This window comes from Lygodium microphyllum, chromosome 16, assembly GCF_053477565.2.
Source record: "Lygodium microphyllum isolate KBCC chromosome 16, Lygodium_microphyllum_v1.1.10, whole genome shotgun sequence".
In the NCBI taxonomy this organism is placed as follows: Eukaryota; Viridiplantae; Streptophyta; class Polypodiopsida; order Schizaeales; family Lygodiaceae; genus Lygodium; species Lygodium microphyllum.
The window spans coordinates 132,508,415-132,527,552 of NC_141150.1; the positions used below are offsets into that span (position 1 = coordinate 132,508,415).

Genomic DNA, 19,138 nt, shown 5'->3' on the forward strand with positions numbered 1-19,138 from the left:
ATGGGCTATTACTTGTGGGATCCTGAATCAAAGAAGGTAATATGTAGCCATGATGTATCTTTAACAAGAACAAGGTGCATACACAACCTATTAAAATAGTTGAGATCTATAGAATGGTGTTTCAAGAAGACCGACAGCCAACACATGAGCAAATTTACAATATATTCCACACAATGTAGGATGTAAACTGTATGCTAATGCTAAGGTGGGAGTGCCATGAGTGTCTTATAAGATAGACAAGTGGGACAATAAGAGGCTCTTGTTGAGCTAGTTTTACATAGGTCTATGAGGGTTTCTAGACCACTAGATAGATATACTCTATTTCTAGACTATGTCATGGTCACAAATTGTGGTGAGCCTTCTTGTTATGCAAATGCTATGACTATGGATGATAGTCATAAGTGAAATAGGGCTATGAAGTCCAAGATGTATTCTTTGGAAAAGAATGCTACATGGGACTTAGTCTCTTTTCCTAAGGGCCAACATGCATTGCTATGCAAGTGGGTCTACAAGTTGAAGGTATCTCCATCAGATGCATTGCCTAAGTACAAGGCAAGATTGGTGGCCAAAGGATTCAAGAGAAGGGGATTGACTTTGATGAGATATCCTCCTCATAGTAAGGATGACCACACTTTGTACAATTCTTGCTTTGATTGCTAGAGAGAATATGGAGTTGGTTCAGATGAATGTAGAGGTTGCTTTCTTGCATGAGGATTTGCATGATGATATTTACATGTAACAACTTGAAGGGTTTATTATGGAGGCCTGGAGCAATTGCTGTGTAAGTTGCATAGAGATTATACAGTTTAAAACAAGCTCCCAAGAAATGATGTCATAAGTTTGATGCTAGAAAATTAGTCATGGATGTGGATGCTTTTAAAAAAATATGATTTCATTGACATGGACTTTGAGAATGCTAGTCACATTCTTGGTATGCACATTATGTGAGATTGAGACCAAAAGATATTTTATTTGGCTCAAAAGGAATACATTGGGAAGGTATCGGAGTGTTTCAATATGCTTACATTACATGGAGAGAGATCATAGATTCAATTTAAGATGTACATAAACCAATCTTTCCAATCAAAATATATGGAATGTATGGCTGAAGTGAGCATAGCTCAAAATACTACGAAGTACTACCAAGCTTCATCATTTTGAAAAAAATCCATTATTCATTAGTATAAAAAACATTTCACAAGGAGTCATTAACTTAACCATAACACTTTACAATATTTGCAAACAATCTTCTTAGGTTTATAACTATAATTTATTTTGCTCGAATATCATGTGTAATGTGCCTATCTAATGAACCCCTGATGGCATGATTTTGGTGTCCATCAAGGGATGTATCCAGATAACTCTATCTACAAATCCCAAGGAATACCTGAACTTTGCGGCTTAAGCCCACTCTCACAAGGGGAAGTTCTATCTCATCCCCATAAGGATCAACTTAGAAAAGGGATCCTAATTGACTTTTAGATCTCCTAACAAAAGTTTTAGTATTGATTTTGGGTAGCCACTTATGCAAGCATCCCAAACCAAAGTGGACTAGTGTCTCACTTGGTTCAAAGAGAGTGAGAAAAGAGGGGGGAGATGGGCACGTCAACCCCTCTACTTGTAGGGTAAGGTCTCATTGTGGTCTCCCTAAAGCAACACTAAGTAAAGATCCAAGACAACACTCTAGGATAGTTAAACATTTAGCTCTTCCTAAAATTTCCTAATCCGACATTTTTCATGGGCAACCTCTCGATTAATTGAGATCACCATGTCATAAGATGAACTTGTCACAGATTCATCCACCTGCTTCCCTTGTTTGAAGCCATAGTTTTAGTTTTCTAATTTTAATCCTATCACAATTATGTTACAAAAATTTTCCTTAATTAACTCATTAAAATACATTTGTTCACGTAACATTAGCATAGATATGAATATAAGTAAAAACAATCCTTAAGAAATCATGATTTTTAATCAAAAAGTTTGTGCAATCATTACTTTATTCCATTAGATTCTATTTTAGAAAGTGAACTCTACATGAAGATAAAACTACCAATCCACTCCCAATTAGCATCAGGGTCTTTCAAAGTCTTACCTCAAGCTTATGTGGGGTTAGACTTGTCCTAGTATGCCTAAGAAATTGTGGCCAGAGTCCCCTTGGCTCTTGGCACCTCCTAGTAAACTATAAGGCCCTACAAAGAGACCTTTTCTGTCAGGTGTAGGTCCTAGCCTCCAAAACCAACAATCACTCCTTAGTGAAAGAGCTCGGTGCTTGACCTTAGGGGGGTTGCATAAGCTCCTCAAAATCAACCTTTGTTGGCATAGCATGACTTAGAGTACACAAAAAATTAAACAATTTCTTGCATGAATCAAGTTGTCTTTTGCAATGCAAATTAATGTATACAATCTATCTATTTCACCCTATAAGACGAGGCTACCTCTCTCAAGTTATCATGAACTTGAGATAAGCATTAGCATATCCTCTTGGAAAGGATTCAATGCTTCTCGAAATCATCATGTATCTTTAGTTTGTTCTAGATCCTCCCTTGGAGCTTAATTCATTCTTAAGTTCTTATCTTGATGAGATTTTATGTTTTTCTTAGTCTTACTTTCTAATTTCCAACTTAAATAGGATTTGATATTCTTAGTCTTAGTCTCTAATTTCCAACTTAAATTGACTAGGATCCATCCCAACAATTTATCCTAACGACTTGGGAAGTCTTTCTTTGTGACAAAATCTTGGAAGAATGTCTTCCAAGGGTGTAGACTTGACATCCCTTTAAACCATTCCACCTTAGGCCTCATAATGATAATAACATCTTACTAGTCAAAGAAGAAGATATGTTTCTAATCAAGAAAACAATATTCTACTTGCCAATCTTCAAAACAAAAGGATTTCTTCAAGTATAACTATCAAGATAATGCCAAGATTATCTTATCCACATTACATATAGCTCTCTTTTAGGTATGCAATGGTTGCATGAAAGTTCATACCATCTGTTATACTAACTTTTTAAGAAGATATTGGGTATTAACTCTCATGACTTTTTGAGTCATGGCCCTAAACCAATGGGTTTCTTTATAGGCAAACTACTAATCATTCATTCATTTGTATGCTTAAGAGCTTAATCAATTAGATCATATTCTAAGTATAAACTAGGCTTTATCATGGGAGGGGTGCTCCTTTAAAAAATTTCCTCCTAGGCAACCTTATATGTTTTCCATAAACTCAAATCGAAGGTACCCACAAGGATCCTTGCATCGAGTAGCTACTCTATGCTTTTTATTCTTCTATCGATCTTCGTTACCTCAACTAGTATTATAATGAAGAACACACAACCTGGATACTAAGAGGGGAACCTAGACTTACATGAATATGGGACCTCATTTGTTGTGCGATCTCTTGCTCAGCTCCAATAATTCTTTTCTTGGGAGCCATCATGAATTCATGAACTATTTCTCCTCTAATTCTGTGTGTGTGTGTGTGTGTGTGTGTGTGCGTGTGCGTGTGCGTGTGCGTGTGCGCGTGCGCGTGCGCGTGTGCGTGTGCGTGTGCGTGTGTGCGGGTGTGCGTGTGCGTGTGTGTGTGTGTGTGTGTGTGTGTGTGTGTGTGTGTGTGTGTGTGTGTGTGTGTGAAATAGGTTGGGAGAAGGGAAACAAAAGATCAACCTAAGCACGACACTAAGGCTACTTATATACTCTAAGGAGGCATTGATGATAATGATCAACTGCATGGAGGCAGGGCAAGGGGGGTTTTGGAGTTAACTCCTCCTCTCCTCTATGATAATCATCTCCCTCTCTACTATCATTATGTGCTTGGAAGAAGATTCACACTTGAGATGGATCTCAAAATCTATCTTTTCTTTCTAATAATGCAAACTTTTGCTTGCAACTCAAATGAAAAAGTAAGATTTATAGATGTCCATATGCAAGATAGTGTCTAAACTTAGAATTAAAATATGTATGCAAAATACTTGGCAAGTACCTATGTTAGATAGTTGATTAGCACTTATGACTTGCAATAAGGTTTAATGGCCTAAGAAATAGACCTAAGGACCATGTTAAGTGCTTTTTTGCATGTATTATTAATCTACCTATTTTAGGTACTATGCTACGTAATTTTTTAGCACCTACAATGTGCAATAAGGTTTGAAATAGACCTAAGGACCTATGTCAAGTGCTTTAATCTACATATGTTAAGTATGTTTAGCACCTACGACTTGCAATATAGTTTAATGGCCTAATAAATAAACCTAAGAACATATGTCAAGTGCCTTAAATTGCAAGTATCATTGATCTAATCGTGGCAATTAATTTACAAGTACTTAACATGGATCCATCTTAGATATTATAAGTGCTTCTTACTAATAATGATAATACATACTTTGTAAGTACCTACTAACTAAACTCCTCCAATAATTCTATGGTCACTTTTGTAATGTACCTAGACTAGGTACTTATTGTTAGAAGAGCCAAACATGCCATCAAATAATGAAAGACACAAGCTTGAAGAAAGAGACAATGCACAAGGTGTAAATGGGGAATAGGAATACACTATGACAAGAGTACAACGGTACCCACTCCATAAGCTCCCTCCCTCCCACATCAAGAATCTATAAGTATGTGAATGGATAATGGATTGTGGCCATGCTTTCTCCTTTTATAGATAAAAATAAAGGAGACATTATACTTCAAAATAGGTTGGCCAATTACCAAATAAAGAATAAAGAGAATACCCATAATTTAGGCCATGGGCATACATGAACTTGTGATATAACCACTTTTAATACCCTCTCTGGGAATAAAGGTGAACAAGCAAAGAACAAGAACACCCAAGATGCACCACAGATACTCTAGTAGTGTGCACTCTATTGGATGTGCCTTGGTGACAAAGCACCCTGAAGAAGTCCAAATGTCATAATCCCTCTCTCAAAGCAAAGTAGTCAAGCTAGCCACCTTGCACCTCTTATGGTCACACAAGCTCCATGGATGTAGCTCACCGTGACACTAAGATTCCTCCACTAGAGCATATGCATGCCCTTTGGGTCCTCTCATGTGAGACCACATGAACACATTATGTCACATGTTTCAACATGGACATGGTGCTAAATTGACTACTTCAATGTTTGGATTGCCAAAAGATGTGAACTCAATGACACGCATAAAACCCACCAACAATGAAAGAACATTAGTATGCCCTTTCTCCACCCTTGCTTTGGCCCCTTCTAGATAGGAGCATGTGAGGGTGTGCAACATCAGTAGAGTTAAGAAGAACTATCCACTTGAGCCATCTATAGGCCCCAAGTGAACCACTATGATGTAGATATGTATGCAGTCTTGTGCTCTGCTAGGCATGACCATGTAATCCATTTATGTACTTGAAAATTCTTGGTGTGGAGAGAGGGAGCTTATGGAGTGTGTGAGCTAGCACTCAACCATTGTACTCTTGTCATAGTGGAGTTTTTTTTCCATTTACACTTTGTTTATTGCTCTTCTAACATGGCCCCACTAATGACATCATGATGATGAGGATGGACTACATGATATTGTAGCTTGCAAGTAAACGCGGAGTATGATAACAATGATGCAAGTCACCATATGCTATAGTTAGTTTGCAATCAAGCACTAATGCCAAGATAAAGGTCACCACAGCCACATAGTCAACTACTAGGCTAGATCACATCAACAAGCTCACAATTATTTTCAATCAACAATCATAATTGGTCGTTTGGTATTGATCTATTCCAAAGATCAAGGCAGTATACATCAATAATAAAAAACAAAACATGTGGCAGATAATATCAATGGTACCAAAAATATGGAAGTAGCAGTGCAAGCAAATAGCAACCCCCTACAACATTAATGTCTTGGCATGTACCCTACCATATATGGCTAGCAAAGCACTTGTTAGAGCTATGGTAGACAGATCAAATAGATAGCACTTATGCACTATAGGATGGCATGCGTACACTTTGCAATGCATAGATAGTGGTTGAGACACATCACCATAGGTGCAAAATGCAAGCCCAAAAGTTCATATAGGCAGGACTAGCATATGGCAATCACAAAATGCAGATAGGCAATGCTAAAATTTAGTACCCAATTACCCAAAATAAACATATCTCAAGCAACTAATCTTAACGTCTCTCATACCATGTTAGAACAGCAAAACATGCAACAAAATAATGAAAGACACAATATCAAAGAAAGAGATAATGCACAAGATGTAAACTAGGAATAGGAATCTACTATGACAAGAGTATGATGGTTGAGTGTCAGCTTGACACACTCCACAAGCTTCCTCTCTCCAAGAATCTACAAAAGTACATGAATGGATAATGGACTATAGTCACACTCTCCTTCTACAAACAAAAATAAAGGAGTTGTTCTCCACCACAAAATAGCTTGACAAATTACCAAATAAAGAATAAAGAGAGTACCCATAAATTAGCTCATGGGTGCCCATCAACCTATGATATGACCACTTTTAATAGTTATAGCCCTTATATTTTTTAACAATAGGCTACCTAGGTGCTTGTCAATTAAACCTAAGTAAAATGCCTAGTCATATGCTAGTAACTATAGATACTTTTATAGCACCTATGATAGGTAGGAAGCTTATTAGGTAGTGTTTTTCTTTTAGATGAGTTTTTTCTTTTTATGCTAAAAATATGGGCTCCCAACAAATAGAGTAAAAAGTAGGTCATTTTTTAGCCCCAAAATAATGATCACCTAAAATTGAAAATTTTGGCATAAAAAATGAGATTTGATGACCTAAAATGGCTATTTCTATAGAGAAAAGGTATGGATGTCCACAAATATCCATAAAAAGTATATAGCAACATGTGATAAGGCACCTCTCAAAAGTATATAGCAACATGTGATAAAATACCTCTCAAGTTAAGGACCATGTTGCCAAATGATAATCAATTTTCAAATAGAGGTCTTTGAAAAAAAAAACCTCTACTAATAAGTAGTTGTACTAGACATATCTAAACTTACTACTAAAGGGGCTTTTGAAATATATACACCTACCTATCAAGTTTATGAACTTAAGCACATACCTATAATAAAAGCACCCATGCAACCTTATGACCATTAGGGTCTTCCTTGGTAGCCTAACATCGCTTACATGCAAAAAGCACACTCTGAACTTGTAGTAGCTAATCTCATTGTTGATAGGAGGGTCTAGACCTTCTTAAACAACAATTTGCAATGCTCCATGTGCTCTGGATGCAACATGTGCATGAAAATCTTTGAAGTTTTCTCTCTTATGCACTCAAAATCGAGTCTCCAATGCTAATATTTTGGTGGATCTTACCTTCTAAGCTCGGCCGCCCAGCTCTTTGAAGCTTTCTCTCTTATGCAACTTAATATAGTTAACCACTCAAAATTGAGTCTCCAATGCTAATATTTTGGTGGATCTTATCTTCTAAGCTCGGTCGCCCAGCTCTTTGTGAATTTCATCCCTAGTGAAGCAAAAGCACTATAGCATTAGGTAACAAAACTTGCTTTGCCCAAGATAAAAGTCATCATCTTAAGCAAACAATTAAGAGGTCATACATCCATATGAGAGAAAACTTCTTGGACATTACTTGTTGTGGAGGATTTTGTCCAACTTTCTTTGATTTGATCATTGACAAGCTACTCATAAACTTGCTACTCATTGAACTGGGCACCTTTCTAGGGGAGTGCATTTTCATGGAATTGTATTCGTTATACTATAATGGGAACAAAGCACGAGGCATCACAAAATAACCTTATTTGTGAGATCCTTATGTGCAAAAGTACCTCTAATTTTTAAAAAAACACACGCAACTTTGACAATTGAAAATAATTGTCTTCAATCTTACCATTCTAATGTGGAATAGACACTGCCAACATAAAGGATAAAAAATGATCACAAAAAAGTCAACTGCTTGTCTATAATATCTAATATACAAAGAGTAAGTAATGCACTTTTTAAAAAGAGAAGAGCATTTTGAATTAGACAATAATTAAGAGTTTATCTACTCACATCTCTTGTTGCAATTATGGAAATCTTGCATATACAATAGCAAATGCTAAGCCATGAAAATTTGATGCATATCAAAACATGACATATATATTTACATAGTAAATCAATCTAATATGGGAATTGGATAAAGGCTAGCCAGGTCTTTTTTAAAATTTGCATGACAATTGATGTGTGTGGAGGAGCTTATTTATGTGTGTGTATTTCTTTTTTGAATGCATTTTGTATTTGGCATTGTTACTTTTAGCATTCATGTTTGTAGTGTAGCAGGGGGTAAAAAGCATTAAAAGGGGGATGATTTTTTGGGGAAGAGATGGGAATGGGAAGTGGTAGTAGCGGGTTTTTTGTAGGATTGATATACATGCATGAGTGTTGTCAAATTTGGATAAAAGGGAGACACAAAGGGAGCTTCATGGACAATAGTAGCCAATCAATGGCTAGTGTGCAACGTTTTGATTTGTTGCAAGCTCTTTCATACAAAATTAGGACTAAGGTTAAGTAGTATGTAAGTTAATTGCTAGTTTGGAATTTATTATTAGAATAAAAGTTAATTAGTTCATAAACAACTTAGTTTATTTGATAAATTATCACATGGTTAATTTATAAGTAAGGTTACTGAATTAAGTTCATTATTATAAGGCTAAGGCTTATATATGCTGTAATAATTAGTATGTAAGTTAATTAGTGTTAATGTTACATTTTGTGTAAGCTAATTTTACTTTGTAACGTTATTTGCTAGGTAGGTTAATTAGTTTGTAATGTTTGGATTGAAGGATGACTTGGCTTGTGAAGTTATAAGGTGTAAAATGTGAAACATTTGGGGTGCTAGAGTAGCGTTTTATAATCAAATGGTTACATATTTAGGATCTTTGGTCCTACTTGCATGGTGCAGATCCTTGCATGTCATTGACTCTTGGGTCCTTTATCTCTCCCTTACCTTCACTCCAAATTGCTATGTGTTCATGATCTAGCACCTGGGAGGTGCTTAATTGATCAATTGTCCTCTCCACTTTGGGGAGACTATCAAGGATGCTCATATATGTGACATGTATATCTTTCTCTAGATATTTGCCACTTGTAAGACTACATATCAAAATAACTCTTGTTACTAGATTTTTAATATTTTCTTTAAGTTATATGCGAATAAATAGTTATAAAACATAATGTTTTATATTGTATAAATGTATGTTGATACTTTCTTTTACTATTGTATGTATATAAATAGTTGTAAAATATTATAATTGCATATTACATTGAATAATATAGATATTATAAAAAGTGGCATTATTTTTAAAATTAAATAAGCCATGTTTCAACAATAGTAAAAGAAAGTATCAACATACATTTATACAATATAAAACATTATGTTTTATAACTATTTATTCGCATATAACTTAAAGAAAATATTAAAAATCTAGTAACAAGAGTTATTTTGATATGTAGGTCTACAAAGTGGCAAATATCTAGAGAAAGATATACATGTCACATATGAGCAACCCTGATAGTCCCCAGAAGTGGAGAGGAGCATGCGCTTGTTTGAGTTCACGAGTGATTAGGATTGTAATTGGTGCATGCATAGTCTTCATGCTTTTCTACCTATCAATATAGTTCAACTCCAAGGAAAGACAAAGACTAGAAGAATAGGCATAATAGAAGAGATAGCAACTTCTCATTTTTCCTTCTTTTCTTCTATTTCCTTGATTTCAAATCTACTTCCAAAATGTACAAACTACTTGATGCTCAAAAGGGGTGGGTTAGCAATTTGTAACACGAGTCCTAATGTGTATGGAGTGATACATTTAGGCTATGATTTACACTATTGACTTAAGGTTGGATTTTTTAAGATGTAAAAGTTTAGGAAGGCTGTCTAGAGCTTGTAGAGTGCTTTGTCTCAACTTCTCAGCTTCCTAAATCTACTTGCGACTCCTTGTCACTTGCTATTCAGTGAGAGAACACTATTACATGGTGTGCATTGATAGGACTTTCATAAAGCTCTTCAGCTATTATGGATTGAAGAAGGAAATGCAATCAAGTTCCACTTACACCATAAAGTTGATTATATTAGGATGTGGAAGAGTTAAAGAAATAAACAACTCTAGGAAGATTTACAATTCCATAACAAATGGGAGAACACATTGTTGGTTGATGTACAAGGAAAAACCTTTAAGACAAGCTCTCTAGTAGGATAAAATGTGGGGATGCACCCCCAAACATGTATCTTGTGAGATCACAAGGAGGGATATGCTATTTGATAAAATGTCAACATATTAATTTTATTAGACTTATACCCCAAACATGTATCATGTGAGATCACAAGGAGGGATATGCTATTTGATAAAATGTCAACATATTAATTTTATTAGACTTATACCCAAACATGTATCATGTGAGATCACAAAGAGGGATATGCTATTTGATAAAATTTCAGCAAATTAATTTTGTTAGACTTATGTAAGGCTTTCTTTTTTGCTCTTCTTCTCGAAGTTATTCTCTTGTAATTTGTGGGCTAATTACCATTGTCTCTACCAAGTTTTTATTGCCTTCATAACAATTTGATAAGACTCCATACTTTGATCTTGCCTACTCATGATGGATTTACTAGTGGAAGGTGTCATCACCACCAATATTCAAGAACAAATCCAAGAAACCCATGACATTAGTGTATTGTTACAAGCAAAAAAACCCCATCACCACCAATAATCAAGAACAAATCCAAGAACTCCATGACATTAGTTTATTATTACAAGCAAAGAAACCTCATGCTTAGCCATCCGAAATCTTCAAGATCAACTTCAGGAACTTCAAGAGGCAAGTCCATATTAAAAATACTCTTTGATATTTCATTGTTGCCCTCTAAGCTATATGAAAGAGCTAAAGGTTAGCTTGCTTGACAATTTTGATGGGACCAAATCAGAGTTCAAAGGTTTTTTGTAGCAAGTGTAATTTTTTGTTCACATGTAGTTCGAGTATTATCCTAGAAGTACTTCTCAAGTGGGACTTATTGGCACACTCCTCTCGAGCATAGCTCTCTCTTGTTTTTCATCCTTGCTTGAGAAGGAACCTCTAGAACTTCATGGTTTTGAAGCCCTTCTTTAGGATTTCTTTACTAACTTCTGAGAATACTAATAGAGCTAAAGTTGCCGATGCTAACTTAAATCTACATCAAGGATCTTAATTTGTGCATTTGAATTTCGACAGCTCACTTGCAATTTGAATTGGAATCATGATTATTTTATTAGTCAATTTCATTAGATACTAAATGATGATGTGAAGGATCTCTTGTTGACCATATCAAAGGTTCACACATTGAGTGACTTCATTTCTCAAATGATAGAATGTGACAATCGGCTATTTGATAGGCACCAAGTACAACATCATGAGGCTTCATTAAGTTTAGAGACCACGATAACAACAACAAATAAACCACCCAAGGCAAGGAAGAAACTAGTTTGGAGCCTATGCAAATTGATTTGGTCCAATTCACAACCATTGTTAGCTTAAGAGAAGCAAAGATGACACTCTCATGGATTATGATTGTAACACATTTCTCAATATTATCCTAGTAACAAGCTACATGTACAAAGCTCTACAATGCCCTCATCTTTGGGAAACATGATAGTAGTTGTTATGCAACTATAGTGAAAATCAAGAGTTCTTTGAAGGCCCTTCATTGTCTGTGCTGATTCTACTTTAAGTTTTATGATATCAGTAAGAGTGTATGCACCACATCTAGGAGCACGTGGTCCATGTTCCTTACAGCCCAATTGCCCAAGTGCCTATAGTCAAAAGGAATGTGAATACACTTAGACATTATCTCTCTCTTTAACTATTGCCTAATTGATTTTGGAACCCTTTGAAAAGATACATTTTTTATGGCACTCACCCTTCTATTTTCCATGTTCACATTATTGTTTGTCATGAGCACACAACGTGCTCTACATGGGCACACGCACACGCACACGCACACGTGCATGCGCACGTGCACGCATGCACACATGCATGTACAAAGACCAAATGACAAATGAGATAAGATCATGCCTTGATTTGAGCTTCTCATCTTTGTGGGTTATTCCTTAGAAGCAAAGGCTTACTTACCAATATTTAGATGAATAAGGTCTTGATTCAAAGGGACATTTTGTTTGACAAGAGGGATGTTTTGCAAACTCCAAAGTATATCATTGATGATACTCCCTCTCATGTACATTTTGATCCACATCTATTTCCCACTTGTGACACCACCCATAGAGCCTTTTACTGCCAAACTATCTCTTCATGAACCATTACCTCGTTGGTACCACTAGCCCATTTGCAATTTGGGGGTTCCATTCCTCCAATAGGATCCATCAAGGAGAGTCTAGGAAGATCTACTAGGGTCAATCCTACTACTGCCTTTGCATCTAGAGTCCATCAAGGAGAGTCTAAGAAGATCTACTAGGGTCAATCCTACTACTTCCTTTGCATCTATCTTTACAATAAATTATGTTGCATATTTTGAGCTAAACTTGTGGAAAGAATCTATCAAGCATTATGGTTCACATCTCATGATGGAAAAAGATCTTAAAAGTATTGACCATAATGTAACTTGGACTTCGGTGGATCTTCCTAATCACACGAAGGTATTAGGACAAAGCAGATATCCCACACTAAGCTCAAAAGAAATGGGACCTTTGACAAATATGGGGCTCGCTTTTTAACAAAAACATGACACTTTCTTCCATTAATCGCATGATATCTTTCAAACTATTAGTTACCCTAGCTATTCATTGTTGACTTGGATTTCCATGTGCAATAATCACACTCGCAACAATGGCAACTTTTCCTTTTTCATGCCTCATTAAACCTTCATCAATGACATCCTTGCCACATGAATGTTCTTAATGGGGGATCCTACTTCCATTTTCTTATTACTTTTAAATCATAAGACTCATTCACATGTCACACCTAAAAGAAGATATCCATCTCCTCCATCACTGTGATATGCCCTTGGGTGTTCCATCACAACATCCATGGTCTAATTTTTTAGTCTCTTTGAGGTGGGACCTTTGGGTAAATGAGAGTGGAGCTATACTTTACTTTATCTTCTCTTGGGCACCTTTTGGGCACAAGAGGGGTCATCAAGTAACATAAAGGCCTAAGATAAGAGATCATGCATTTTAACTTGGTTGGACTCTAGAAGAAAAAATTTTATTCGAGCCAATAGGATACATGCCTAAAAATCCCCTATTTAAGGGCACATTATGAGGATCCATCCTTTACCCTTGATCATTATCATCGCCCTACTCTTGCATTAGACAACTCATACTCCTATTGTCCCCACATGCCCATTAGGAGGTATTGCCCACATTTGGAGATGTGGCCCACCTAGAGGTACTTCCCTGAGCTGGTTGTTGCTACCTTGCTTGTAAGTTACTACGCCAACTCATTGGATCTATTGTCTTTTTCGGAGAAGCCATCACCAGCCATATCACTATCACCCTAGAATCATATCATCAGTACTCGAAGATGCTACTACTTGCATTTTTGGGATAGTTAGCTGGGTTTGGTTATCTCCAAAGCACTACTAACATCATCATTATCATTATTATCTGCTACAAGTTGAACCACATTTCAACCTACATCACCTTACAATTTATTTCATGTAGTCTTTACGAACATGTAAAGGACCATCTTTCACTTCCTCCATTGTTAGTGTCTCTAACATCACTCTCAACTCACCTACCTAGTCCTTGAGACATGAAAGTAATCTTCATCTCTATGCACTCTCATATTATTAAGCATTCACCAATTTTTTGTTGTTTGTGTTTGCCCTATAATTTCCTTACAAGAAGACTATCTAACAATTTTGGACTTTATGTGGTATTTGGAAGGCCACACAATGTCAAAGATGTAGAATCAAGTCTCAAATTACTGATAAAATGAAAGGATACAATTCATGGGCCATCTCCCAAGCACAAGTCCTAGATTCTTGCAAGGAAATGAAAGTATACACTTAGAAAGTGACAATATCAATGTACTCCTAAAGGTGAATGTTGGTGGGATTAGTGAGAACATTAGTTTCCCCCTCTAAAATATTATTTTTCATAATCTACTCTATGAGAAAGTGGAGTAGGAGACTATCACCATGATGGTAAGAGAAATTCACCTCAATGAAAGAGACCCCAATAGTCCCTTCATAAGTAATGGATCTCAAATGGACATTAGTGATATTACTCTTAAATGAAAAGTTCCCCTTAAAGATATGCCTAGGATTATCAAGTTAAATTGAAATATTGAATCCAATGCACTTTGACAATATCTCCACACATGTAACTTGTGTTCCAACTCTCCTTAATAGCAATGAATGCACTACAAATGATATTTATGACCAATGCATGATCCTCCATAAGTATGTTGACGATGGCTAATGCTAAATATATACTCCAACATTTGATTCATGTATTTGCATCTCTTTATTTATAAGGTAATGTATAAGCCAAAAGGAAGCCTCTCCAAAAAGACTCAATCTTGATGTAGATACACCCTCGATGAAACCAAGATTGGAACAAACCTCTCTCCAATGTCAAACGCCTTCCATACCTCCAACATCTCTAGTGTCATGTCTAAAATCAATATATAATTTGCTAATTGACATGACTAGTAAGAACTAAATCTTGGATTATAAAATATTTGGTCACTTAAAGAAAGAAAGGAAGTCACTCAAAGAGCAAAATGTTAATAAATATCTACTCACAAAACTTCAAATATTTCTATGCTTATTACTAAGCTAAAACTTACATTTTAAGATGGCAACTTGAAAGATCAATTGTTAATGTAATGAAGCAACAAGTGCAACTTGGTAAGTCTAATAGAGCCACATTACAAGGGGATGAGTAAAACATTTACAAAACAACGGTTGCACACAGATGTCACCATAAGTCTAATAGTTAATGCTATTTTAGCATTGCACAACTTGTCAATGTGATATGGCACAAGCACCTACCCATGTAAATCCACCAAGCTTGACTTGAAAACATGAGGACACATGCATAAATATTTCTAGGTTGCACTATTTGTCAAAATACATGTTTCTCACCATAATATATCTAGTGACTATTAACATAATGTGTATGGTTTTATCCCAAAAAACATAGATCCACAAGATCAAAAACACAAATGTCGACAATCAATCATGTATGCATGATTATGAAAGACTCAAACTAAAATGCATCACCATAACAATGCATAAACAATAATGAAAAACAACACAATTCCATCAACCTAACCTCACACACATCGTAATGCTTTGATACCTTATTGGAAGTGTAGGACTCAATATTTTGTGTTTGGAGAGAGAGAGAGAGAGAGAGAGAGAGAGAGAGAGAGAGAGCCTAGTGCTCTAATACCATGTTTTGGAAGTGTAGGACTCAATATTTTGTGTGTTTGGGAGGGGGGAGCAAAGAGAGACTATTTGCATAACACAAAATCATATACCTAATTGGTAACAATAAAATGTAATGCATATACCATGCATCTAGCAATTCAATATGTAACATCACACCACTCGTTGATGTAATGTCATGAACACCCTCTCATGTGAGATTCATCAACCTAACATTAAAAACACTGATATGCAACAAATTTTAAAATTCAGGTTGCGAAATCTTCACATGAATGATTGTAATGCTCTAATGACATGTTGAAAGTTTAAGACTCATTCTTGTGTGTGTGTGTGTGTGTGTGTGTGTGTGTGTGTGTGTGTGTGTGTGTGTGTGTGTGTGTGAGATCTTGCAACTAGTTAATAGCAAGATAATGCAATGTATATTATATAAGGGCGATGAGGATATTGGAAAGAAACTCAAGAATGATGACGATAATGCAAGGTTTAAACAAGGGTGTGGGTGTGTGGGTGTGTGTGTGTGATCCTACAACTAGTTAATAGAGAGATGATGCAAGGTATATTATATAAGGGCAACGAGGATATTGGAAAGCAACTCAAGAATGATGACAATCATACAAAAAACTATCCTGGACTAGAGAGACCCTCATGCATTAGCTAGTATCATAGGGTTCCGCCTTTGAGCCTGATTGGGCATTAGACTCAAACAACAAAACAAACACCAAGTAAATTCACAAGTTGGAGCCAATAGAGACACAATGTGCATAATATTATGTGTAGGTTGTCAAACAAGGGGCCTTTATATAACACAAGTGATGCAAGACTCCAAAGAGTCTTAACATATACAAGATCCAAACTATTAAGGGCCGCAATAGAGAATCCCTAGATGCACTTTACAAAATAGTAATCCCTAGATGCACTTTACAAAATAGTATGTATATAAATTAGCACAAAGAGAGGGATAGTGTGTGCATGTATGTGTACACACATGACACCAAATTGAGAACACACTAACCTCGATAACCAAAATGCAAGTGAATGTGGAAGCACCCAAATTAGTAATCATGATGAAACAAGAAAAAGATTGTGTAACCCTATGGTTTAGACCTCTTTGGGATTTCCACAATACACAAGAGGCCACAACTTACTTTGAATCCAGTGAGCAAATAGCTCAAGCTTGCAAGAGAAATGTGATGAGACATAGACCCAAAAAAGAAGAAACATGATACACCCAAATAAAATAAAACTATCCCTATCATTGGCCCCCTCTTTGGATTTCCACTGGAACCACAAATATTCTGGATTTCTTCAACACACGCTTGAACCATGCAACCAAAACTAACTTGAATGGAGCCATCAAATAGCTCAACCTTGCAAATGTTCTGGCACCTAGGAATGCATTTCTTCAACACACGAAGCATATTCAATTTGTCCTCCGCCATCAACCATTAATGAAGGCAGGTGTACACATTGAAACCCTAAAATTATTCTTACCCAAATGAGAAACATTAATTATTAACAAACTTTCTAAATAGAGAAGATGTACAGATTCAAAAAACCCCCTAAAAAAAATCATACATGATAAGCATAAACAGCTGTAGTACTGAAATTTCCCATTCACATCGAGGGCCACAATCAGCTAGCTATGTTTAGCTGGCTGACAAAACCCTGATGGAGAAAGGCTGTGGGTACATTTGAAACTACTGCACGCCTCTCACACAATTTTTATTATGTAGGTACCAATCTTACTGCGCACATTTAATGCCCAACAAGCAGTCATTTTTATTGTCTGAGCATCTCAAAACAGCAAACAGATATGGCATTACACAGTAAACAACAGATGTTGAATATTACTGCATGCAGCGGACCTACCATACATCATTTGACTGTGCACAATGCCCACTGCCCGGGCTAAAATGAATCCATTAGCAACAGAAATCACTTTGAATCTATCTACACCAAATACACTCCTGGCCAAATGCCCTGACATTGCAGGCAAAGCTAATAATCCTTTTTTCTGTCTATCATGAACACACCTTGCCCAAAAAATTCCTGAAAGCAACAAAAGGCTTGGATCAGACTTTGTCAATTTTATCTGCTTTGACAACAGGATTGGCCTCGGCTATGGCCTCTTGTGCAGCAGCTCTATAATCATAGGGACAGTTGTGCTTGTCATTATACCGATGGAGAGAGCAAAACACATTCCCACATCGACACTTGAATCCTGTAAGACCAATTCGCTTACTGCATGCAGAGCACCTGTTTGGTTGTGATGGCATCTGACTAGGAGTTAGGGCTCTGTCCAAGTTCTCCCTCTCCCCAGATTGAGTCAATGCTTCTGCCTCAGGTGAAACAGCCTCTATTCGAGGCTTACTTGACACCTGTGGGGTAAATTGCTTGGCATGGGCCACTGAAATGGCTGCTGCAGCTTCTGATGCCTTAGCTCGCTTCAGTACAGCCGCTCGATAACACTGTGAGCAAAGGTTCATAGTGCTAGCACTCCCAAAAAACCCACAATTATTGGTGCACAATACAGGTCCTTGAGGAGGCTGACAGCCTATCTCATCCTTTTCTATCTTCCATCCTTTCTGTTCCATGATTGATGTACTACCACACTGATCTCTATATCAACCTGATCAATGCAAGCTAACAAATTACATCAAAGGGCTGGTCCTAAGGATGATGAGACATACATAAACGAATTACTCAGAGCTAAAACTTGTATTGATGGAAGGTTATAGTCTGAGTATTCTACTTAAGGTGCAGGTAAATCTGTTTAACCAGGTATATGCTAGAGACAAAGTGCATAAACTATTGAGATGCACATATAGTCTGATTACAAGATGTCACAGAACATAGAATCAAGTATTGACAAAGGCCACCCCTGTTTGTCTGAAGCATGCACAGATAAAATCATTGGTGTCCTTGCTTTATTGTTACGTAAAAACGAGCTCATGCATAGGAAAAAGAAAACCACATGAAAACGAAATTCAAACGCAAGGAAGAATCCAATCATAATCCGTAGAACACAAATAAACAATACGAAGAACGCCTCAAAATACACCAGGCATCAGGGAATAGAAGCAAAGACAATTTCACCTTAGAGGGAATGGAAGCAAACCAGATACAAGACAATTTCACCTTAAAGAGGCTACAGTGGAGACAAAATCAGACATTGAAATCATGCAGAGCCTCTCGTTGCAGCCGCAAAAGACTACGATTAGAATTATCACCCCATTTTCCAGTGAACAGCACAGTTCCGTCTGTGTTCTTGTACATGTGGCGGATACGCAGGCAATAATAATATCAGGGTAATAAGGGGGACAAGGGAGGAGGAGCTTACGATGGACGTTGAGGAGCCGCACGCGCGAGATCGTCTTGCTCCTCGCTCCGTTTGCTGGTTCGCCTTCGTCTGCTCGCCTTTTCCCTGGCCCGAGTGTATTGTTGCCCTTTTAAGCTTTAAAAACCTCGACTATGTCGGTAAGGAATGATAACTCGATGTTTTCACAACACAAAAGCCGCGGTATTAAAAAAACCGTAATTCTTTTCCTAACACTGCGTTTCTAATATTGCGTTATTTTTAATGAGCAGAAACTATTGCGGTAACATTCGGCCGGGAGGATGCCTCGTCCTAGGCGTTTGCCCTTTAAGAGATGTTTATTTCAAAACCACCTTGAAGACCACCTCTAGAGTCCACTCCATATTTCTCAGCAGTATCCACTATGCTCTACTGGGTGCACTCTTGCATAGTG

The 19,138-nt window shown here is 36.8% G+C and overlaps 1 protein-coding gene across 1 annotated transcript; it reads right to left on the minus strand.

The window, feature by feature from the left end:
- Positions 1-16,993: 16,993 nt before the first annotated feature.
- On the minus strand, positions 16,994-18,879 carry LOC148023452 (zinc finger A20 and AN1 domain-containing stress-associated protein 4-like). Its single transcript, XM_087696422.1, has 2 exons — positions 18,730-18,879; positions 16,994-18,018 (listed from the first exon to the last, which is right to left on the minus strand). Exon 2 carries the CDS (start codon positions 17,981-17,983, stop codon positions 17,462-17,464), a length of 522 nt encoding a protein of 173 aa, XP_087552548.1. The 5' UTR covers positions 17,984-18,018; positions 18,730-18,879; the 3' UTR covers positions 16,994-17,461.
- Positions 18,880-19,138: the final 259 nt, after the last annotated feature.

What these genes read in the sequence shown, in the direction of transcription:
- LOC148023452 (XM_087696422.1), bottom strand. Translation starts at nt 17,983, where the DNA reads ATGGAACAGAAAGGATGGAAGATAGAAAAGGATGAGATAGGCTGTCAG.